Here is a 24,321-nt window from a genome sequence, read left to right as displayed (position 1 = left end):
GCTCTTGGGGCGGCGTCCCCATAAGGGAGCATGTGATCCGAGGTGGGTGGCCAGTGTCCCCAGTTGAGGGGCAAGGAGAGACACGGGGAGGGGCCGAGACACGGCTCAGTCCCCAGGGCCCAGGTCAGACGAGGTTAGCGCGAGGAGAGTGTGGACGGCTGAGCTGGAGGCCCAGAGGGTGGGGCCGCGCAGGGACCGAGGACCAGTGGGAGCTGGGAACGTGGGGACAGTGGCCTGAGGCTCGGAGCCATGCAGTGCGGTGGGCTGGAGGATAGGTGCGGGGGGCTGGCTCGAAGCCTCCCCCGAGGAGATGTGCATCCATGTGGGTAGCGGGGAGAGGGAGGGAGCAAGGTGGTGCACCCTCGTTACTAACTGCACTAAAGACAAGCCCTCTGGGGCAGCCAGTGTCCAGATGTCCGTCCACTGCGCTGTCCACTTTCTGTCCCAAGCTGCTCCCGCGGGTGGGACGCTCGGCCCCTCTGGCTGGCAGCGGCCAGCGTGTCTTGACTTGGAAACAGACATTGCGGGGCCTCAGCCGTGTGTTTGGGGATGAGGCCACGCTGGGCGCCCTGAAGGCTCCTTGTGAGCTGGAACCCAGCCTGCCGCATCCTTCCCACGTGGTTCCCCCACGTGGCCAGCGCCTCAGCTTCCGTGGCTTTGGCTGGACGTCCACATGACCAGACGCGCAAAGGGCCATGGACGGCACCTCTCTTCTCTCTCTGAGGGACGCTGATGCCCTGCCCCTGTGAACAGAAACATCTTTGGGGGGAAATCCTGCAGACACTTATTTCAGAACCAGCAGAGTAACTCATCGTTAGGAAGGGGAAAATCCACAGACATAATTTCTGCCGTGTCTAATTAGGCAGCCCTGTGTAAACTGAGCGTTTCTGCATGATTAGAACGTCAGGAGAGCCTGGGATGATACGGGAGTGGCTGAGTGTCTCGTGTCACGTCACCGGAGGTGCTCTGGTGAGGCGGCGGGTGTCTCTGCTGTGCACCTTCCCTGGAGCCACCGCTGTTCTCAGACCCACTTCCTTGTGGTCCCCGGCGAAGTTTGCCCACGGGAGGGGGCCCGTCCTGCTGTCCTCGTGCCCGCTAGCTGCGGGCTGCTCACCTTCTTGACACTTGTCCCAGACAAGGGTGGGCCGAAGTCACAGTCTCATGGTTCACAGGACTTTTAAGAAAGCAAAGCCAGCACTTTCTATAGTTTTCGCGGGTCTCCACCCTACGTGGTGATCAGATGAAACGATGTCACGGAGAGCGACGAGTGATGAAGACAGCTTCGTTCCAGGGCCGATGACTACCATGGCCACTGCCGACTTCAGCTCATTTACTCCCGTGACCCAGCTCAGGTGGAAAGTGGTCCTTTGGTGATGAGACAGGCATCACCCCTTGCTTCCCGAGACGCGTCGTGACAGGCCACGTGGGAAATTCCGAAAATGTGCTTCTACTAGAAAATGAGCTCTTGGTAAGACTGTATCAGGGGTTGGGAGGTAGGGGGCAACGGTGGTCTTGGAACAGGCGGAGTTCAGTGTGTCCCACTGGCCGATTCTTGAATCGTTTTTACCGAACGCTGCTTTTAAGACACCAAATGCGGCTTTGTGGTCTCAGAGAAAAAAATTACCAATTGAAGCGAATGTGCCGCTGACCCGCCTCACATTGGGTTCTCACCCCTGAAGTCATTGCTCTCCCCAAAAAAGAGAATAGAGGGAAGGAGAAAAGTAGCCCAAGGCAGGTCTCGGGCCTCCAACTTCCCTCTGAGACTCGCCTCACCTCGCCTCGCCTCGCCTCGCCCGGCCATCTGAGGGTCTCGCAGACACGCAGTCCTGAGCTCCAAGGGGCAAGACGTTCCAGAAGAAACCCGCTGGGCTCTACTCTTGGCATCTTTCAGGGAGAGTTTTAACCGCTGAGATGGTGCAGGGCAGTGTCTCAGATGACCAGTGTGTAAGTGCCCGGGGACCAGCGCCAGGGCTGCAACTGCGCTGAGGACTTCCCCAGCAGAGACGTGAGCGCCCAGAGCACACAGGGGCACTGCCTTTAACTACCTTTAACACATCTGGTTCTCAGCCATTTCCAGGGCGTTCCAGACGCCATCTCCTGCCAGCCTCTACTTAACATTATCACAGGAAGAAATAAGCCCCAGAGAAAGCAGAAGACAGCATTTCCTATAAAGAAAGATGGAAAAGTTGCAAAATGAAAGGCCCTGTCTGAGCTGAGTTCCCCGTTGGACTCTCTCCACATGGTACGGAGCCATCAAAGCCATGTATGCAGCCCACAGAGCACACCCGGGAGCGGCTCAAGCCCTCAGCTCCCGTATCTGCTTTCTGGGGCCTCCCAGCACACAGTGTGACCGCAGGTGGTGCTTTCCCAGCCGCACCTGTTCACTGAGCCAGGCTGGGACCTGCATCTGTCCTCGAGCGTCAGCTCAGGGATGCGGCGTCTGTGGTGGGTAAGCAGGCCTGGCGCTCTCCCCAGGGGCTTATGGCTCCAGGCTGCAGAGGGGCTATGGAGGCAGGTCCAGGGCTGGGCCTCCCATGAGAGCAGCTGGGGGCTGCCCCCCATGGATGGCGGGATGGTGGTCAGACCTTGGGATGGGAGCTCTGGCCGGACCAGCCAGCCATCACCCACCTTTCCCGTGCTTTTCCCCAACCCCAGCCAAACCTGCCCACCTTCTCCAGGAAGTCCTCACCGCTTTCTTGCCCCTTTGCATCCCCCTCCTCTGCCTCTTCCTCGGAGGCCTGGCTGGAGGGCAGGGGACCGGGGAGGCCACTCTCTTACTGTACGTTTGCACTGTGTCTACCCTACACCTGGTGCAGGTAGAGTAGGGCTCAGGCAGCCGTGCAGGAGAAAGGTGAGGGCGTGCCGAGTGGGAACGGTGCAGCCAGAGGTGACGACAAGCGCGGACGGCATGAACTCTGACCCCTGAAGTGGGCAGAAGCCGAGGGGTGTGAGGGTTCCGGACACGGGGATCCCAGCACAGGAGCCCGACCCCTCCTGGCTCCCGAGGAGGGCAGAGGTCAGAGGAGTGCTGGCTGGGGGTCGGCCACATCTGAGCAGCTGTTTTTGTACATGAAGTTTTATTTGCACACAGCCATGCCCACTTATTTACACACATGGCTGCTTTCCTGATGCAACGGCGGACACCACGTGGCCCCAGAGCCGCTCCTGGGCGATACTGTGGTGGCCAGTTCCTTACGAAGCAGGAGCAGGGATTTCACCCGTGCCCTTGACTTGTTCCTGTCAGCCAGATACAGGGTCTCAAATCAGCAGCCTAGAGACAGATTCAGCCCCAAGATGTGTTTTCTTATTGTCTTTCTGTTGCTGTTGTTTAAACTTGGCCAGCATTTAAGCAGACTTCTGTACACAAATCCCAAGTTCTGGATTCACGTTCGGAGCCTCTGGATGCCAGGCTGCCTTTCCCCGAGGCAGCAAGAGGCTGGCCTATGCCTGGCGGTGCCCCTGGTCCATCCTCCTGGCGGCTCCAGACTCCAGGCCCAGGCCAGCTCCTGCTTCTCTTAAAAGCCACGATGAAGGGCTTCCCTGGTGGCGCAGTGGTTGAGAGTCCGCCTGCCGATGCAGGGGACACGGGATCGTGCCCCGGTCCGGGAAGATCCCACATGCCGCGGAGTGGCTGCGCCCGTGAGCCATGGCCGCTGGGCCTGCGCGTCCGGAGCCTGTGCTCCGCAACGGGAGAGGCCACGACAGTGAGAGGCCCGCGTACCGCAAAAAAAAAAAAAAAAAAAAAAGCCACAGTGCAGAGCGGGAACGAAAGAGGGAGAAGGGCCGTGCGTCTCAAGGAAAGGGAGCATGTGTACTTCCTGGCAGAAGCGAAGGGTGTCCCTACGTGTTCACTCTGCCGACGACACGTGTAGGACCCAGCATGCAGCTTCCCCACACCCTTCAGTGGCCAGGACCCCCTCCCGGCCGAGTCTGTGTGTACACTCACCTGGCTGGCCCATCGAGGTACCCCGCTTAGACCAGGATGGCACCCGCCCAGGCGGTCGCCCAGCCCCGCCCCCGCCCTACAGTCTGTCCTCAGCCAGCAGCCAGGTGATCGTGTCCACATGCAAATCCGGTCGTCGCTGCCTTCTCACACCGTCCTGTGCCTGCCCATCTCCCCAGAGTGGAGTCCACGTGGCCCCTGCTCCCTGTCCACCCTCCAGCGCCCGCTTCCCCGCTCGCTGGCCCCAGTGAGCCCTTGCCCCAGGGCCTTTGCAGGTCTGGCCGCTTTTGCTGAGCGCCACGTTTTCGAGGTTCGTCCACGTTGTAGCCGGGGTCAGTGCGTCCCTCCTTCGCCGCTGCACAGACAGGCCACACTGTGCTCGTCCCCTCGTCTGTTGGTGGACGTTGGGCTGCTTCCCCCGTGGCAGGTGCTGCTGTGAACACAGGTACAGCACCTGCCTGAGCGCCTGTTGCTGTCCTCTCGGGTGCACGCCTAGCTGTGGACTTGAGGTCGTAACATGTAACTTCCCAGGACCTGCAGCCAGTTTTCCACGGCGGCCACACTCCCCGCACCTTTTGGGATAAGTCTCGATGCACTTGAGTGAACAAGGTCATCAGTCTTGGGGCTCCTCCTCCCCCAGGGCCCATCTCGTGGGTCCCCAGTCACATCCTCGGGCCCTGGGCGGACACCCGAGGGCTGAGCACACGAGAACCAGACACAGGCAGGAGGCCCGGCCCTTGGTGTGCTCTGTCTCCCAGCAGTGACCCTCGGCACTGGGCACAGGCTGACCCAGCCCCGGGAGCAGTGGGGACGGTGGGGTCCAAGCTGCACCGCTGGCTGCGTGTCCTGGCGGCCCTGCGAGGAGAGGGCTGAGAGCACGCAGGGTGCGGGAATCTTTGATGCTCTTCTAGGGCAGGCCAGCCAGATGCATTATTGATGGATGTTCTGCAAAATTTAAATGCTGAGCTACGGGGAGGTGAGTGAAAACCCCAGGGACACCCGCTTGCGGTTTTCTTCCCTCCTCTTGAACTTGAAAACGGCAAATCGCGTTTTAATGAACTCACTTCGGCACCACCGCTGCCCGGCTCCAGGGGATCTGCACCCGGCAGGAGCAGGGGGTACTGCTGGGCAGCGGCCCAGGGTGGCCGGCGGGGGCACCTGCTCGGTACACCCACGGGTGGCAAGCGGCTGTCGCCAACCATCCTTCAGCGGGCCGCCCACTCCCCCACCCACCTCCTTCCCGCTCCACTGGGGTGGGCGTGTCGGTAGGGAGAGCAAAGGTGGAGGAGGAACACCGGCCAGTCCAGAGCTGGGCCCAGGGTCATCTCTTAGTCCCAGGAAGCCGGTTGCTGGGATCCAGCCTCCAACCGCCAGGCCCCAGGCACACGGCTCACCAGCCCGGACCCTGAGGGAGCCACCTGGCCCACCAAAGACTCAGTGTGGTCACCTGCAGAGTGCGGAGGGTGTGACGCCCCTACTCCCCAGGGCTGGTCCGAGGTCGGGGTGGAGGCTGAGTGTGGTCTGTGGAGTCACCAGCAGGCGGCGCTAGAGCGGCACCGAAAACAGCCCCAGGCAGTCCGCTCCTGCAGGGCTCCCTCACCCGGCCTGGCGTAACTGTGACGCACAGTGAGGCCAAGGATCGAGGCCCGGAGGAAGGCTTTTCATTTATTTATTTATTTTTATATTTAATTTTTGAGCTTTAATGGACATTAAACATGACATAAACTAAGGATTTAGGTATAAAATACCTATTTTTAGAGGTGCATTCTAGGATTCTGAAAGGAAGTTCAAGATGCCGATTATGTTTCCTTTCATTGTTGTTCTGTTTATCTATTTATACATGACCACCATCTCATATTGATTCTTCTTTTTTTTGAATTTTATTTTATTTATTTTTTTATACAGCAGGTTCTCATAAGTTATCCATTTTATACATATTAGTGTATATATGTCAATCCCAATCTCCCAGTTCATCACAGCACCACCCCACCGTGCCACTTTCCCCCCTTGTTGTCCATACGTTTGTTCTCTGCATCTGTGTCTCTATTTCTGCCTTGCAAACCGGTTCATCTGTACCATTTTTCTAGGTTCCACATATATGCGTTAATATATGATAATTTGTTTTTCTCTTTCTGACTTAATTTGTATGACAGTCTCTAGATTCATCCATTTCTCTACAAATGACCCAATTTCGTTCCTTTCTATGGCTGAGTGATATTCCATTGTATACACGTGCCACATCTTCTTTATCCATTCATCTGTCGATGGGCATTTAGGTTGCTTCCATGACCTGGCTATTGTAAATAGTGCTGCAATGAACATTGGGGTGCACGTGTCTTTTGGAATTATGGTTTTCTTCAGATAAATGCCCAGGAGTGGGATTGCTGGGTCGTATGGTAGTTCTATATTCAGTTTTTTAAGGAACTTCCATACTGTTCTCCATAGTAGCTGTATCAGTTTACATTCCCACTGACAGTGCAAGAGGGTTCCCTTTTCTCCACACCCTCTCCAGCATTTGTTGTTTGTAGATTTTCTGATGATGGCCATTCTAACTGGTGTGGGGTGATGCCTCATTGTAGTTTTGATTTGCATTTCTCTAATAATTAGTGATGCTGAGAAGCTTTTCATGTGCTTCTTGGCCATCTGTATGTCATCTTTGGAGAAATGTCTATTTAGGTCTTATGCCCATTTTTGGACTGGGTTTGTTTTCTTAATATTGAGCTGCATGAGCTGTTTATATATTTTTGGAGATTAATCCTTTGTCCGTTGATTCGTTTGCAAATATTTTCTCCCATTCTGAGGGTTGTCTTTTCATCTTGTTTATGGTTTCCTTTGCTGTGCAAAAGCTTTGAAGTTTCATTAGGTCCCATTTGTTTATTTTTGGTTTTATTTCCATTACTCTAGGAGTTGGATCAAAAAAGATCTTGCTGTGATTTATGTCAAAGGGTGTTCTTCCTATGTTTTCCTCTAAGAGTTTTATAGTGTCCGGTCTTACACTCAGGTCTCGAATCCATTTTGAGTTTATTTTTGTGTATGGTGTTAGGGAGTGTTCTAATTTCATTCTTTTACATGTAGCTGTCCAGTTTTCCCAGCACCACTTATTGAGGAGACTGTCTCTTCTCCATTGTGTATCCTTGCCTCCTTTGTCATAGATTAGTTGACCATAGGTGCATGGGTTTACCTCTGGGCTTTCTATCCTGTTCCATTGATCTATGTTTCTGTTTTTGTGCCAGTACCATATTATCTTGATTACTGTTGCTTTGTAGTAGAGTCTGAGGTCAGGGAGTCTGATTCCTCCAGCTCCATTTTTTTTCCCTCAAGACTGCTTTGGCTATTCGGGTCTTTCGTGTCTCCATACAAATTTTAAGATTTTTTGTTCTAGTTCTTTAAAAAATGCCATTGGTAATTTGACAGGGATTACATTGAATCTGTAGAACGCTTTGGGTAGTAGAGTCATTTTCACAATAGTGATTCTTCCAATCCAAGAACATGGTATATCTTTCCATCTGTTGGTATCACTTTTAATTTCTTTCATCAGTGTCTTATAGTATTCTGTATACAGGTCTTTTGTCTCCCTAGATAGGTTTATTCCTAGGTATTTTACTATTTTTTGTTGCAATGGTAAATGGGAGTGTTTCCTTAATTTCTCTTTCAGATTTTTCATCATTCGTGTACAGGAATGCAACAGATTTCTGTGCATTAATTTTGTATTCGGCAACTTTACCAAATTCATTGATTAGCTCTAGTAGTTTTCTGGTGGCATCTTTAGGATTCTCTATGTATAGTATCATGTCATCTGCAAACAGTGACCGTTTTACTTCTTCTTTTCCAATTTGTATTCCTTTTATTTCTGTTTCTTCTCTGATTGCCGTGGCTAGGACTTCCAAAACTGTGTTGAATAATAGTGGTGAGAGTGGACAATCTTGCCTTCTTCCTGATCTTAGAGGAAATGCTTTCAGGTTTTCACCATTGAGAATGATGTTTGCTGTGGGTTTGTTGTATATGGCCTTTATTATGTTGAGGTAGGTCCCCTCTGTGCCCACTTTCTGGAGAGTTTTTATCATAAATGGGTGTTGAATTTTGTCAAAAGCTTTTTCTGCATCTATTGAGATGACCATATGGTTTTTATTCTTCAGTTTGTTAATATGGTGTATCACATTGATAGATTTGCGTATACTGAAGAATCCTTGCATCCCTGGGATAAATCCCACTTGATCATGGTGTATGATCCTTTTAATGTGTTGTTGGATTCTGTTTGCTAGTATTTTGTTGAGGATTTTTGCATCTATATTCATCAGTGGTATTGGTCTGTAATTTTCTTTTTTTGTAGTATCTCTGTCTGGTTTTGGTATCAGGGTGATGGTGGCCTCATAGAATGAGTTTGGGAGTGTTCCTTCCTCAGCAATTTTTTGGAGGAGTTTGAGAAGGATGGGTGTTAGCGCTTCTCTAAATGTTTGATAGAATTCACCTGTGAAGCCATCTGGTCCTGGACTTTGTTGGAAGATTTTTAATCACAGTTTCAATTTCATTACTTGTGATTGTTCATATTTTCTGTTTCTTCCTGGCTCAGTCTTGGAAGGTTATACCTTTCTAAGAATTTGTACATTTCTTCCAGGTTGTCCATTTTATTGGCATAGAGTTGCTTGTAGTAGTCTCTTACAATGCTTTGTATTTCTGTGGTGTCTGTTGTAACTTTTCCTTTTTCATTTCTATTTTTATTGATTTGAGTCCTCTCCCTCTTTTTCTTGATGAGTCAGGCTAATGGTTTATCAATTTTGTTTATCTTCTCAGAGAACCAGCTTTTAGTTTTATTGATCTTTGCTCTTGTTTTCTTGTTTCTATTTCATTTATTTCTGCTCTGATCTTTATGATTTCTTTCCGTCTGCTAACTTTGGGTTTTGTTTGTTCTTTCTCTAGTTCCTTTAGATATAAGGTTAGATTGTTTATTTGAGATTTTTCTTGTTTCTTGAGGTAAGCTTGTATGGCTATAAGCTTCCCTCTTAGAACTGCTTTTGCTGCACCCCATAGGTTTTGGATCATCGTATTTTCATTGTCATTTGTCTCTAGGTATTTTTTGATTTCCTCTTTGATTTCTTCAGTGATCTCTTGGTTATTTAGTAACGTATTGTTTAGCTTCCAGGTGTTTGTGTTTTTTACATTATTTTCCCTGTAATTGATTTCTAATCCCATAGCGTTGTGGTCAGAAAAGATGCTTGATATGATTTCAGTTTTCTTAAATTTACTGAGGCTTGATTTGTGACCCAAGGTGTCTATCCTGGAGAATGTTCCATGTGCACTTGAGAAGAAAGTGTTAAGATGCAGTTTTTGGATGGCATGTCCTATAAATATCAATTAAATCTGTCTGGTCTATTGTGTCATTTAAAGCTTGTGTTTCCTTATTAATTTTCTGTTTGGATGATCTGTCCATTGGTGTAAGTGAGGTGTTGAAGTCCCCCACTATTACTGTGTTACTGTCGATTTCCTCTTTTACAGCTGTTAGCAGTTGCCTTATGTATTGAGGTGCTGCTGTGTTGGGTGCACATATATTTATAATCGTTATATCTTCTTCTTGGATTGATCCCTTGATCATTATGTAGTGTCCTTCCTTGTCTCTTGTAACAGTCTTTATTTTAAAGTCTATTTTATCTAATATGAGTATTGCTACTCCAGCTTTCTTTTGATTTCCATTTGCATGGAATATCTTTTTCCCATCCCCTCACTTTCAGTCAGTATGTGTCCCTAGGTCTGAAGTGGGTCTCTTGTAGACAGCATATATAAGGATCTTGTTTTTTGTATCCATTCAGTGAGCCTGTGTCTTTTGGTTGGATCATTTAATCCATTCACGTTTAAGGTAATTATCAACATGTATGTTCCTATCACCATTTTCTTAATTCTTTTGGGTTTGTTTTTGTAGGTCCTTTTCTTCTCTTGTGTTTCCCACTTAGGGAAGTTCCTTTAGCATTTGTTGTAGAGCTGGTTTGGTGTGCTGAATTCTCTTAGCTTTTGCTTGTCTGTAAAGCTTTTGATTTCTCCATCGAATATGAATGAGATCCTTGCCCGGTAGATAATCTTGGTTGTAGGTTCTTCCGTTTCATCACTTTAAGTATATCATGCCACTCCCTTCTGGCTTGTAGAGTTTCTGCTGAGAAATCAGCTGTTAACCTTATGGGAGTTCCCTTGTATGTTATTTGTTTTTCCCTTGCTGCTTTCAATAATTTTTCTTTGTCTTTAATTTTTGCCAATTTGATTACTATGTGTCTTGGCGTGTTTCTCCCTGGGTTTATCCTGTATGGGACTCTCTGCACTTCCTGGAGTTGGGTGGCTATTTCCTTTCCCATGTTAGGGAAGTTTTCGACTATAATCTCTTCAGATATTTTCTCGGGTCCTTTCTCTCTCTCTTCTCCTTCTGGGACCCCCTATAATGCAAATATTGTTGCATTTAATGTTGTCCCAGAGGTCTCTTAGGCTATCTTCATTTCTTTTCATTCTTTTTTCTTTATTCTGTTCCACGGCAGTGAATTCTACCATTCTGTCTTCCAGGTCACTTATCCGGGTTTTTTTTGGTTTTTTGTTTTGTGGTACGCGGGCCTCTCACTGTTGTGGCCTCTCCCGTTGCGGACCACAGGCTCCGGACACGCAGGTTCAGCGGCCATGGCTCACAGGCCCAGCCGCTCTGTGGCATGTCGGATCCTCCTGGACCGGGGCATGAACCCCCGTCCCCTGCATCGGCAGGCGGACTCTCAACCACTGCACCACCAGGGAATCCCCACTTATCCATTATTCTGCCTCAGTTATTCTGCTATTGATTCCTTCTAGTGTATTTTTCATTTCGGTTATTGTACTGTTCATCTCTGTTTGTTTGTTCTTCAGTTCTTCTAGGTCTTTGTTAAACATTTCTTGCATCTTCTCGATCTTTGCCTCCATTCTTTTTCTGAGGTCCTGGATCATCTTCACTATCATTATTCTGAATTCTTTTTCTGGAAGGTTCCCTATCTCCACTTCATTTAGTTGTTTTTCTGGGGTTTATCTTGTTCCTTCATCTGGTACATAGCCCTCTGCCTTTTCATCTTGTCTCTCTTTCTGTGAATATGGTTTTTGTTCCACAGGCTGCAGGATTGTAGTTCTTGCTTCTGCTGTCTGCCCTCTGGTGGATGAGGCTAAGAGGCCTGTGCAAGCTTCCTGATGGGAGGGACTGGTGGTGGGTAGAGCTGGCTGTTGCTCTGGTGGGCAGAGCTCAGTAAAACTTTAATCCGCTTGACAGCTGATGGGTGGGGCTGGGTTCCCTCCCTGTTGGTTGTTTGGCCTGAGGTGGCCCAGCACTGGACTACCCAGCTCTTTGGTGGGGCTAATGGAGGACTCTGGGAGGGCTCACGCCAGGGAGTACTTACCAGAAGTTCTGCTGCCAGTGTCCTTGTCCCCACGGTGAACCGCAGCCACCCCCCGCCTCTGCAGGAGACCCTCCAACACTAGCAGGTAGGTCTGGTTCAGTCTCCTATGGGGTCCCTGCTCCTTCCCCTGGGTCCCGGTGCGCACACTACTTTGTGTGTGCCCTCCAAGAGTGGAGTCTCTGTTTCCCCCAGTCCTGTCGAAGTCCTGCAATCGAATCCCGCTATCCTTTGAAGTCTGATTCTCTAGGAATTCCTCCTCCCATTGCCGGACCCCCAGGTTCAGAAGCCTGATGTGGGGCTCCAGTGGGTGGACTTCTGTGGTATAAGTGTTCTCCAGTTTGTGAGTCACGCACCCAGCGGTTATGGGATTTGATTTTATTGTGATCGCGCCCCTCCTACCGGCTCACTGCGGCTTCTCCTTTGTCTCTGGATGTGGGGTGTCTTTTTGGTGAGTTCCAGGGTCTTCCTGTCAGTGATCGTTCAGCAGTTAGTTGTGATTCCAGTGTTCTCGCAAGAGGGAGTGAGAGCACGTCCTTCTACTCCGCCATCTAGGAAGGCTTTTTAAATGAAAATATCAAAACTCTTAACCATGCTGGACCCTGCTGCTAAGATGTGAGTGTGTCTGTGTCCAGGGATGCTTCCCGGGGGTGTGCGTGGGCCCTGCCCACCCACCCCCGGCCTCTAGATGCCCCTCCACAACGGGATTTGGTAAAAGAGAAAACAGTGACCGTTATTAAGTCTGAAAAGTATACTTTCTGAAACAAAAGCCACAGCAGAGCCTGGACCCGTGTCCCCCCAGTGCTCCCGCGATGCCTAGTCCGGTGCCCAGACTGAGCTGGCCTGGATCTCAGAGGCCCCACCCAGGGGGAGGCACTGGGTTCCACTGGGTCCCAGCCCCCGTTTCTTCCTTCTTGCTGGATTTTCTTCTGGCCCCCGCCATAGCCAGGAAGGACCCCCGACCCTGCTCCGCAAAGCAGGACCAGCCCGCCCTCTAGTGGTGGTTGTCTGTACAACACACACTCAGGCACACCAATGTGCACACGTTCACAGGCACATACACGTGTGCGTGCACACATGGATACACACATACACGCGTGTGCATACTTGCACACGTATACATGTGCCTGTCACATACACGTGTGTGCACTAGTACACAAAATGCACGTGCATAACACACACCTGCATGTGTCCCCATGTTTCTCTCCATTGTCTTCTGAGGGCAGCAGCCCATGACGGCCCCGTGTAGAGGCTGTGATTCTATGATTAAGGAGACGAGAAAGACCGAGTGACTTCTGGCTGCAGTCAGTCACGTGACAACGGCGACACTTTTCTTCCTCTTCTCTGGCTAAGCCCCTCCCTTTGCTGTGGGCACGAATCCTCCTGTTTCCTGCTCGGCCCGTGCAGTGTCGGCTGGTCCCAGAGGCGAGGTTGGGGTGACGACCCTCCTCACAGCCTTCCAGCCCTGGGCCTGCCTCCTTCCCGCCGGGTGGTGAGATGGACAGAGCCCAGACGGTGAGGCCACGGGGTCTCAGGGGAAGCCTCTCCAAGTGGAATCTCACCATCTGCTTGGAGCAAGGCCAGCATGGGGAAGGTGGTATCTCAGATGCCTCCAGCGGCCTGGGAAGGGTGAGCCCGAGGCCATTATGCGGTTCCTGGGTGACCACACACTGGGCGCCATCAGACAACAGAATTGCATGCTCTCCCAGCTCTGGAGGCCAGAGATCCCAAACGCAGGCCGTGCTGGTTCCTTCTGGAGGGTCGTGGAACACCTCCTGTGCTTCTGCCAGCATCCGTCGCTTGTGGCCACTCCAGTCTCTGCCCCCATCTCGAGTGGCCACCTCCTCCCCGTGTCCTGTGCCCTCATCTCCTCTCCCCAGGACACCTGTCACTGGATTGGGGCCGCCCTAGCCCAGGTGGTCCCGTCTCGAGCCTTACCTTCACTTTATGTACAGAGGCCCTATTTCCATGTTCTGAGGCTCCTGATGGGACTTATATTTGGGTTTGTCTTTACTGCCCCCAAAGAATAACCTCTGTGATCCCTGCTGGCCGACGAGACCAGGGTGGGAACAGAGGTGGGCAGCCGAGGCCCCAGCGGCCAAGCGCCGTCCGTCTCAGGCCCGCCCGCCGTGGCCCATGCATGACCCGTTTAGGGTGAAGCTGCCCGCGCCGGACAGTGGGCTCCTGCGCTATGATCATGTGTGTTTTCTTCCCCGTGACGGCCCGCGCAAAGCAGGGCCTGGGTGGCAAAGGTGAATCTGTGGTCAGGTGGGAGACCCAGCCGGCTCCCTCCTGCTCTGCATCCCCAGCTCCCACCTCCACATCCCCCAGGCTGGCTGGAGCCTTCCACGTCGGGGCTGGCAGAGCCTGTGCGTGCCCCGCGGTGGGACTCTGGGTGCCTCAGCCCTGCAAGGGCAGCCAGCCCTGAGGCGGTCTCCCTTCAACGCTGACCCCTAGGGGCTCACTCGCCCATTCCGCCTGCTGAGCTCTGGAAACATCTCTGCTGCCAGACCTGTGGTATGGGTCAGCCCGAGGGGCATCCCTGATGCCCACCCCTGTCCTGTGCCCGGCTGCCCTGGGGCAGACCGATCCAAGCTGTGGCCCCGGCCTCGCTGAGCTGTGCCCACAGACAGTCACCGCCAGCGCCCAGGGAGGGTGGCATCGTCCCCGCCACCCACGGACAACGTGCAGGCGTGTTGTAGACGCCGGGGAGACGGCACTGAGTGTGAAGTCCTGGGCTCTGGAGCCCTGCTCGTGGGGTAGGAGCCGGCGGAGGGCGGCCGCGCTGACGCTGAGAAGTGAAGCAGAGTCTCGGGAGAGCGGGCAGCCGGCAGGGGGAGCGGCCGTGGGGCAGAGATTGTATTTTATTCCGGGAGGCAGGGAAGGCCTTGCTGATGGGGGCGAGCAGAGTGCTAGGGCAGGCGGAACAGCCCTGCACCGGCCCGGAGGGCACCGTGGCTTTGGGGGGCAGCAGGGAGGCCCCATGGGTGGCGGTGGAGGAGAAAGCGTGCGGCCAGCGGGCCCCACCTGCCCCGGGACCAGTGGTCTGTAGGCCTCTGCTTCTGCCCAGGGAGCAGGAGCCCCGGGACCCACTCTGTGTTAGCCTACCAGCCGGGGGTGGGGCGGGCCCCTCTCAGCCCGCGTGTCTCTCCAGCCACTGCGGGGGGCGTCGCGTGGCTCCATCGGCCTGGGTCCCCCCGTGTGCTTCGTGCACTGGGCCTGGACATTCACAGATGAACCTTTAAAAATACACAGTCGTGTTTAGGACTAATTTCTATTCGTGGAAGGTGATGCTCGTTTGCCATTTATAGCAGCGGCATAAACGCTTCTAAATGTGTTTATTGAAGTACAAGAAAGCCTTAGCTGTAAGGAATAATCTAAGACAGAACCGGACGGAGGGCATGGTGTCTGTCTACGCTGTGGGGGTGACTCTGGCGAGGCTCGATGGCAGAGCCCTCACCACGACACCCCGACTGAGGCCACGACAGTCGGGCCCCGAGTCTGCCCTCAGGCCCCATCGGTGCCCCAGAGGGTCGGGGCCAGGGGTGCTGGGAAAACGGCAGCAGAGTCCTGTTCTCTCCTGCATTAGGTGCCCGGTCGTCCCACTGTGCTTCCCGTGATGATGTCCCTCACAAAAAGAAAGACAGTAACAGGTGGGGCAGTCAGACCCCCTTCTGTGGCAGAGGACAGAAACCAGCTCCAACCGGATCAAACAAAAAAGAGGGATAACTGGCTCCTGTCATTGAACACAAAGGGCGCCTTCAGGCCTAGCTGGATCCGGGATGCTCTGGGCGGGACCCTCGCCGAGGGCACGTGGGGACCTGAGGTTTGGGTTCAGTTTGTTGGTCTACCCACCCTGGCACTGGTACTGTCCCCAGCCTGTCGCTGCCATGTCCCTGCTGAGGCAGCAGTGACCAGAGATGACCAGCCGCCTTTGATGGGCAAGAGGGAGGGGCACTTATTCCCTGCTGGGGTCCGGAGGCACAGCAGTCGCGAAGGAGGGACCCCTGCCCTGAGCGAGGTCCTGATGTCAAGGGCCTGATGGATGTCTGAGCATATGCACCTGTCCACACACGTGGAGGTGGATCCTGACCCTGCAACTGTCGGGGGAAGCGGGTTAAGGATGGTGCTGCCGTGCCCTCGGGTACCTTGTGTGCCACATTCAGAAAGAGGCCCGCTGGCATCTTGGCTGACGTCGCTGCCTTGGCAATACGGAGCCGTCTGCATTTTCCATCACAGAGGCGCCAACCCGCATCAGGAATCCCAGTGGCCACTCCAGCAGCCTCTGGTTTGCTGTGTGCCACTGGGGACATCCTGAGACTCAGTGTCCCCACCTGTGAGATGGGGCAGGGCCACATCACCGAAGGAGTGAGCAGGAAGGGAAAGCACTTCCTAGCCTGGGACAGTCACCGTGCTTCTCCCCCTCACCTGCCCCAACACCACCCTGACCCTGGGGACCCACATCGTGCCTGTCCCCGCTTCCCTGTCTGGTGAGCCCCACACTCTGCTTTCAAGAACTGGCTCTGATGGCACCTCCAGGGGAAGCCTGTCCCCGCTCCCTGAGTTCGTGTATCTCATGAACAGCTGAGAGGACCTCGCGCCACCTCACCAGGTGGTCGTGATCCCACCTAACAGAGGGAGGGAGGGGTCCCTGTAAATGAAGGATAGATGGATGGAGGATGGATGGATGAGTAGTCGGGTAGGTAGATGGAGGACGGAGAGAGGAAGCAGGGAAGGAGGCAAGACTTAATCTTTTGTGGGAGAACTTTCAAGGTGTGACGTAGCACCCAAGCAAGTGTAAGCTGTCTCTTTGATTTTTTCATGTCTCCTTGGGCGCAGGTTCTAACCACGTTCACAAAAAACATCATCAGCTGTTTAGACGTGTGCTCGGTTCATGTAACGAGCACGGACTGAGTGCGTTCTGTGTACCGGCTCCAGGCTGGGCTTCCAGGGGCCCAGCCTGAGTGTGAGGCCGACCTCGGGGTGCTCTCCATCTCCGAGGAGAGTCAGGCCCATGTTTGTTGAGTGACTGTCAGAGGGGTTGATCCCAAGGACTGTGGGGCTGTGAGGAGGGCAGGTCCATTCTGCGGTGCGGGAGGGGGTCCCCTGGAGGCGCCGTCACAGCCGGTTCTTGGCAGCGGGAACAGGAGCCCAGCACGAGGTGGGTCCCCAGGGTCTGGCCGGTGTCAGAGCAGGTGAGGGGGGAAGAGCAGTGACTGTCCCGGTCTTGGAACTGCTTTCCCGCTCGCTATCTCAGGCACGTGGCCCTGCCCCATCTCCCAGGTGGGGACCTGAGCCCAGCACGGCACTGGGGCCCCTCCCCTCTCGCCCCCTACCTAGGAGCCTGTTCAGAGGCCCCTATGTGCTCTCCTAACTCTCCTCCTCCAGATACTTCATCCCTTGAAGGGACGCCCCAGCTGTGTGCCAAGGAGCTGTTTCCTGCTCCTCTGAGAGGCTCACTCCTGGGGGAGGCCTCTTGGAATAAGAGCTGGGGCGGGGGGGAGGGGAGTTAGCACCGCCACCCCCCAGCTGCACGCCGGCCCTGGGCACGTGGACTGCGGCGCTGACAGAGGTGGAGGCCAGACATCCGTGTGGGTGGGAGACAGTGTGAGCCCCCCGAGCCACCTCCCAGCTCTGGTCCACACCCTCCACTCAGCCCTCACTCATCCTGTCACCTCTGGGCAGAACAGCCCACCACCTCCTGGAAGCCTCCCTGGTTTCCCCGGCCCTCATTCCCTGAGAAGTTTGTGGCATCACCATGAGGCCTGTCCGGGAGGTGCCTGGTCTGTGATGCCTGATGTCAGAACCCAGGGCCACCAAACGTCTTGTATTTTTTATTGAAGTACGGTTGAGTTACAACGTTGTGTTAGTTTGAGGTGTGCAGCAAAGCAATCCAGTTATACATGTATAAAGCCACATATTCTTTTTCATATCCTTTCCCATTATGGTTTATTACAGGATATCGAATACAATTCCCCGTGCCGCACAGCGGGAACTTGTTATCTATTTCATATACAGTAGTGTGGATCTGTTAATCCCAAACTCCTGATTTATCCCTCCCCTCCCTTTCCCCTTTGGTAAGTTTGTTTTCTGTGTCTGTGAGTCTGTTTCTGTTCTGTAAACAAGTTCACTTGTACCTTTTTTTTTAAGATTCCACATAGTGAGATCATACGAGACTTGTCTTTCTCTGACTGACTTCACTTAGTATGATCACCTCTAGGCCCGTCCGTGTTGCTGTAAATGGCATTATTTCGTTCTTTTTCATGGCTGAGTAGTATTCCATGTATATGTGCCACATCTTCTTTATCCGTTCATCTGTCCGTGGACATTTAAGTTGCTTCCATGTCCTGGCTGTTGTGTACAGCGCTGCTGTGAACACTGGGGCGCATGTATCTTTTGGGGTTATGGTTTTATCCGGGTATATGCCCAGGAGTGGGATTGCAGGATCATACAGTAACTCTATTTGTAGTTTTTTTAAGGAACCTCCGTACTGTTCTCCATTGGCTGTACCAATTTACATTCTCACCAGCAGTGCAGGAGGGTTCCCTTTTCTCCACACCCTCCCCAGCATTTATTGTTTGTAGACTTTTTGATGATGGCCATTCTGACTGCTGTGAGGTGGTATCTGTTTGTAATTTTGATTTGCATTTCTCTAATAATTAGCGATGTTGAGCATCTTTTCACATGCCTCTTGGCCATTTATATGTCTTCTTCGGAGAAATGTCTATTTAGGTCTTCTGTGCATTTTTTGACTGCGTTGTTTGGGTTTTTGTTATTGAGTTGTTTGTGTATTTTGGAGATTAAGCCCTTGTCAGTCGGTCGCATCATTTGTAATTTTTTTTTGTTTGTTTTTTGTGGTACGCGGGCCTCTCACTGCCGCGGCCTCTCCCGCTGCGGAGCACGGGCTCCGGACGCGCAGGCTCAGCGGCCATGGCTCGCGGGCCCAGCCGCTCCACTGCATGTGGGATCTTCCCGGACCGGGGCACGAACCCGTGTCCCCTGCATCGGCAGGCGGACTCTCAACCACTGCGCCACCAGGGAAGCCCCCTTTGCAAATATTTGCTGGCAGTCTGTAGGTTGTCTATTCATTTTGTTTATCATTTCCTTTGCTGTGCAAAAGCTAACATTTATTTTTGCTTTTATTTCTATTACCTGGGGGGACTGACCTAAGAAAACATTGCTACGATTTATGTCAGAGAATGGTTTGCCTATGTTCTCTTCTAGGAGTTTTATGGTGTCATGTCTAAGTCTTCAAGCCATTTTGAGTTTATTTATGTGTATGGTGTGAGAGGGAGTGTTCTAATTTCATTGATTTACGTGCGGCTGTCCTGCTTTCCCCACATGGGCTGTGGGTCTGGGAAGGAGAGAGAGAAATGGAGGGACTCACGGATGGATGGAGGAGTGGATGGAGGGAGGCTGGGAGGGAGGGAAAGAGAGTGGCAGTCTGTGACCGTCTGCTGTTTATAATTCCTTCCAGAGCCCCCTAGGGATCCTGAGGACATTCCCCTGAATCGTGGGGCTGAGAGGTGGGCTCTTCCCTGAACCTCTTAGGGGAGCGGGACTTGGGATCATTCATTCCTTGGAGGCATTTCAGAAGGTCCCTTTCTGCCCTGGACCCCAGAACCCTCCCTCCCTAACGGTGCCAGTGAGAGGTGGGCTGTGGTCCCAGCAGAGAGCTGCCCACCAGGCTCGTCCTCACCTGTCACGGTTGGAAACACCTGCGGCCTCTGCTCAGAACAGGGGTGTGGCAAGGTCCCCTCTGCTGACCTGGGGTTGCTGCACCAGTGGGTCCAGGTGGAGAAGGGCTGGGCGGCCCCTTCAGTGCCCAGTGAAATTCGCCGTCCCCGTCAAGCATCATTGTGCCTTTCAAAGTTCACACCTGGATCTGGCGCTAACCACTCCTTCCAGACTGTTCAGACACAGAGTGCGCTGGCGTCTTTGTGCCTGCCGAGAGGGGAGGGCTTGACTCCCTTCTCCTGTTTGGATTTCTGGACTGAGGCTGAACTAGACACTGAGGATGCTAAAGAAATGAGGTCCCTGCAGACACACGTCTGGGGGTCGCCCCTCTTTCCAAACCCCTGGTCTGGCAGACCCAGCACAGCGTGCTGTGTGCTCCGGGCCCCCTTTTCCTTATTTCTACCTCGATCTACACCCGTGGAAGCCAGGCACTGAGGTGAAGGCAGAGACCTCACCACCCACCGCAAGTGAGAACTTTCTTCTGCCAGGTCACCTGCCGAGCGCCCTGCGGCCAGCGCCCCCGGGCAGGACGGGGACCCAGCTTAGTCCATCCGGGGAATGTATATCTTGAATGAAAGTATAAACAGCCTGTAAACTAAAACCCAAACTGATGCTGTCTTCCTCCTCCTCATGCCCTTCTAGAAAGTTCAGCAGTACACAGTCATTGTTCAAGCAACAGACATGGAAGGAAACCTGAACTATGGCCTGTCCAACACGGCCACAGCCATCATCACGGTGACAGACGTGAACGACAACCCGCCAGAGTTCACTGCCAGCACGGTGAGTGCACGTCCCCTCAGAGACAGTTCCCGGGCATTCGGGTTGCTCCTCTCTCTGCTGCCACCTGATGGAAGGAGCTTGACAGACGAATAGACAGACAGACAGGCTGTTAACAAAGGCCCCGAGCGGCGGGGGGCTGAGCGGGAGAGGAGCTCCGGGTGTCTGCAGGCCCCGCTACTGACCACTGGCTGACACCTGGAGAGGCTCCCAGGACAGAGTGAGTTGGACACTCCTCCCGAATCCGGAGGACTTGACCAGCGGCGTTTGGGCTCCAGGGTCAGCCAGTGTGGGGTGTGTGCATGGCTGCATGTGAGGCAGGACTGTCGGGGGGGATGCCTGGGGACAGGGCAGGTCCCTGCGGCGGGACCGTAGCTGGCCCTCCACGGCCCACCATCAGCAGGGGGGCAGCAGGGCGTGGGGGACACATTGTACGTTCTGCGGGCTGTGACCAGCGGGCTGTGACCAGGCCACGTGCCAGGCTGCCCAGAACCTAAATGACCACAGGAACGCCCTAGCGGCAGAGCCGAGGGATCACAGAGCCATGAGTCACGGCTCCCAGTTCCTCTGAATTCCAAAGGAGCTGCTGTCTTTGGGGCCACGCCCCCCGGAGTGGGGTTGCTGACAGAATGGGAACATATACCCACCCTGCAGGTGCCCGTCCAGAAATGCGGCAGATGCAGGGGGCCGGATGGGCAGAGGGGAGGGTCAGTGAGGACTCCGCTGGGAGGTGGAGGCTGCCCCCTCCCCCCAGGGTGTCAGGGTTGCCTTCTCTAAGCCTCACTCCCGCGGCACCGAGTGGATGAGAGGGTAACAGCAATAACAGTAACAAAAGAACCGGAGTGCAAGCCAAGCTGTGGAGCACCCCTCACCCCCGCTCCACCAGGCAGCAGCCTGGGCTTCCTGGTCAACCTCTGGGCCCCAGCAGCCCCATGAGGCTCGGGACCCAGTTATGGAGGAGGATACTGAGGCTCAGAGAGGCTAAGTCACTTGTCCAGAGCCACTCAGCCCACTAGTGGGGCAGCTGGGGCTGAGCCCAGGAAGCTGTGCTCTCATGCCCCAGTGGAGGGGGTGGGGGGGACAGAGAGGAGACCCCTCATTCTCCCAGTGGGTAGGCCAGCGTCCCTGCGTGCCCTCATCCTGCTTCCCCATCCCCCCCCCCCCCCCAGGCTCCAAATTCTGGAGTCCCCAAATCCCACATCCCTGCAGTAAGGCATCTCAGAGTCCTAGGCTCTGTGTTGTGGCTGGACCAAGCCAGAGGAGGGCAGCCTCAGCCATAAGGGCACAGCGCCATCTGGTGGGCAGATGGCAGATCGCCCCACAGAGGGAGCCGCTCAGGTCTCTGCCCCCTGGTTAGGGTGGGATGGCTTCCATTCTGTTTGCTCTCCACGGCCAGTGGGCAGTGGCAGGAAGGGCTCAGGAGCAGCGTCCCAGGGAGTCTGGACATGAGGAGAGCAGCTCATTGTTCGTTGCACTGAGGTCTGACGTGCCTACAGTATGAGGCACAAATCTTGAGTGAAACCTTCCCCCCCGCCGGCAGCAACCCAGGCCCATCGTCCAAGGTGAGCTTTACCTGTTCTAGGATGTCATGTAAACGGAGTCACACGGAACACACGATTCCCTGGAGCCTCCCACCTGGTGGCATAAGGCCTCTGGGGTCCTTCCTTGTTGCTGTATCAGTTCAGTCAGATAGGGCCCCGCCCATCTGGGTTTTTTCTGTTCTCAGCTTGGACCCTTTGGAACTAGGAACAAGTTTTCATTGCCTCACCCGGCTTCACTTAATCATTATCTATCTCTTTTTTAAAAATTAACTTGAGTATTTGGTTAGGTAATTCACACACACGGTACAGTACCTTAAAAGGTATGAAATGACTTACTTTGAGGAAGAGCCCCTTGTGTTTTCACTCTGACCCTTGCGTTGTTTTGGTTTTTCCGCTTATGATATGTCTTGAAGACCTTTCCATATCCACAGATTCCGAACGCCCTTGAAATTTTTTCAACATGTGTTTAGAAATAATTTCAGGCTCACAGAAAAGTTGCAAGAATAGAAACAGGGAAAAGAATAGCCTCACAGAGAGAAGACAAGATGGTGGAGTAGAAGGCCTTGCGCTCACCTAACACAAAAGCACCAAAATCACAACTAACTGCTGAACAGTCACTCATCAATGAAAAGGAAAGACTGGGGCTTCCCTGGTGGTGCAGTGGTTAAGAATCGCCTGCCAGTGCAGGGGACACGGGTTCGAGCCCTGTGCCGCGGAGTGTGCCACAACTACTGAGCCTGCGCGCCTAGACCCCGTGCTCTGCAACAAGAGAAGCCACCACAATGAGAAGCCTGTGCACCACAACAAAGAGTAGCCCCCGCTCGCCACAACTAGAGAAAGCCCGCTCGCAGCAACGAAGACCCAACACAGCCAAAAATAAATAAATTTGTTTTTAAAAACAAAAGATTATCAGCTGATTTTTTTCAGCAGAGACTATGCAGGCCAGAAGGGAGTGGCAGGATATATCTAAAGTGATGAAAGGAAAAGACATACAACCAAGAATACTCTACGTAGCAAGGCTCTCATTCAGATTTGATGGAGAAATCAAAAGCTTTATAGACAAGCAAAAGCTAAAAGAATTTAGCACCACCAAACCAGCTTTACAACAGACACTGAAGGAACTTCTCTAAGTGGAAAAGAAAAGGCCACAACTAGAAACAAGAAAATGATGAAATGGGAAAGCTCACCAGTAAAGGCAAACGTACAGTAAAGGTAGGAGATCATCCACACAAGCATGGTATCAACACCAGCAATCGTGAGAGGAGGAGAGCACAAGTGCAGGACACTGGAAGTGTGTTTGAAATTAAGAGATCACAATTTAAAACAATCGTATATTTATATACACTGCTGTATCAGAACCTCATGGTAACCACAAACCAAAAATCTATAATAGACGTACACACAAAAAAGAAAAAGGAATCCAAACACAACACTAAAGATAGTCGTCAAATCATAAGAAGAGAGAAGAACAAAAGAGGAAAGGAAGAAAAAAGACCTACAAAAACGAACCCAAAACAATTAACAAAATGCCAGTAAGAACATACGTATCAATAATTACCTTAAATGGGGGCTTCCCTGGTGGTGCAGTGGTTGAGGGTCTGCCTGCCGATGCAGGGGACACAGGTTCGTGCCCCGGTCCAGGAGGATCCCACATGCCGCGGAGCGGCTGGGCCCGTGAGCCATGGCCACTGAGCCTGCGCGTCCAGAGCCTGTGCTCCGCGACGAGAGAGGCCACAACAGTGAGAGGCCCGCGTACCACAAAAAATAATAATAATAGTTACCTTAAATGTAAACGGGTTAAATGCTCCAACCAAAAGACGTGGACTGGCTGAATGGATAAAAAAACAAGACCCATATATATGTTGTCTACAAGAGACCCACTTCAGACCTAGAGACACATACAGACTGAAAGGGGGTGGAAAAAGGTATTCCATGCAAATGGAAATCAAAAGAAAGCTGGAGTAGCAAAACTCATATCAGATAAAATAGACTTGAAAATAAAGACTACTACAAGAGACAAAGGAGGACACTACGTAATGATCAAGGGATCGATCCAAGAAGAAGATACAACAGTTGTAAATATATATGCACCCAACACAGGAGCACCTCAATATATAAGGCAAATGTTAACAGATATAAAAGGAGAAATTGACAGTAAATAAATAATAGTGGGGGACTTCGGCGCCCCACTTACATCAATGGACAGACGATCCAGACAAAATCAGTGAGGAAACACAAGCCTTAAATGACACATTAGACCAGATGCACTTAACTGATATCTACAGAGCATTCTATCCAAAAGCAGCAGAATACACATTCTTTTCAAGTGCACACGGAACATTCTCCAGGATAGATCACCTGCTGGGCCACAAAGTGAGCCTCAGTAAATTTAGGAAAATTGAAATCATATCAAGCATCTTTTCCAACCACAACACTATAAGGTTAGAAATCAACTACAAGAAAAAAAACTGCAAAAAAACAAACACTAACACATGGAGGCTATGCAGTATGCCAGTGAACAACCAGTGGATCACTGAAGAAATCAAAGAGGAAATCAGAAAATACCTGGAGACAATGACAACGAAAGCACCGTGATCCAAAAGCTACGGAACGCAGCAAAAGCAGTGCTAAGAGGGAAGTTTATAGCGATACAAGCTTACCTCAGGAAAAAGAAAAACCTCAAACAACCTAACCTTACATTAAAGCAACTAAAAATGAACAAACAAAACCCAAAGTTAGTAGAAGGAAAGAAATCGTAAAGATCAGAGCAGAAATAAATGAAATAGAGACTAAGAAAACCATCAAAAAAGATCAATTAAAATAAAAGCTGAGGCCACAACAGTGAGAGGCCCGTGTACCGCAGAAAAAAAAAAAAAAACAACTATTTAGGGCTTCCCTGGTGGCGCAGTGGTTGAGAGTCTGCCTGCCGATGCAGGGG

General features: G+C 52.4%; 1 protein-coding gene across 5 annotated transcripts in view; it reads left to right on the top strand.

The window, feature by feature from the left end:
* The window catches only part of CDH4 (cadherin 4), a 558,545-nt gene that overhangs the window by 507,900 nt on the left and 26,324 nt on the right, over positions 1–24,321 (top strand). For all 5 annotated transcript variants that reach the window (XM_032606700.1, XM_032606699.1, XM_032606703.1 and 2 more), the window contains one exon: positions 19,708–19,845. In XM_032606700.1, the coding sequence (XP_032462591.1) occupies positions 19,708–19,845 (138 nt within the window). The remainder of the gene's footprint in view (positions 1–19,707; positions 19,846–24,321) is intronic.

This window comes from Phocoena sinus, chromosome 15, assembly GCF_008692025.1.
Source record: "Phocoena sinus isolate mPhoSin1 chromosome 15, mPhoSin1.pri, whole genome shotgun sequence".
NCBI lineage: Eukaryota > Metazoa > Chordata > Mammalia > Artiodactyla > Phocoenidae > Phocoena > Phocoena sinus.
This window is presented reverse-complemented; position numbering and strand designations above follow the sequence as displayed.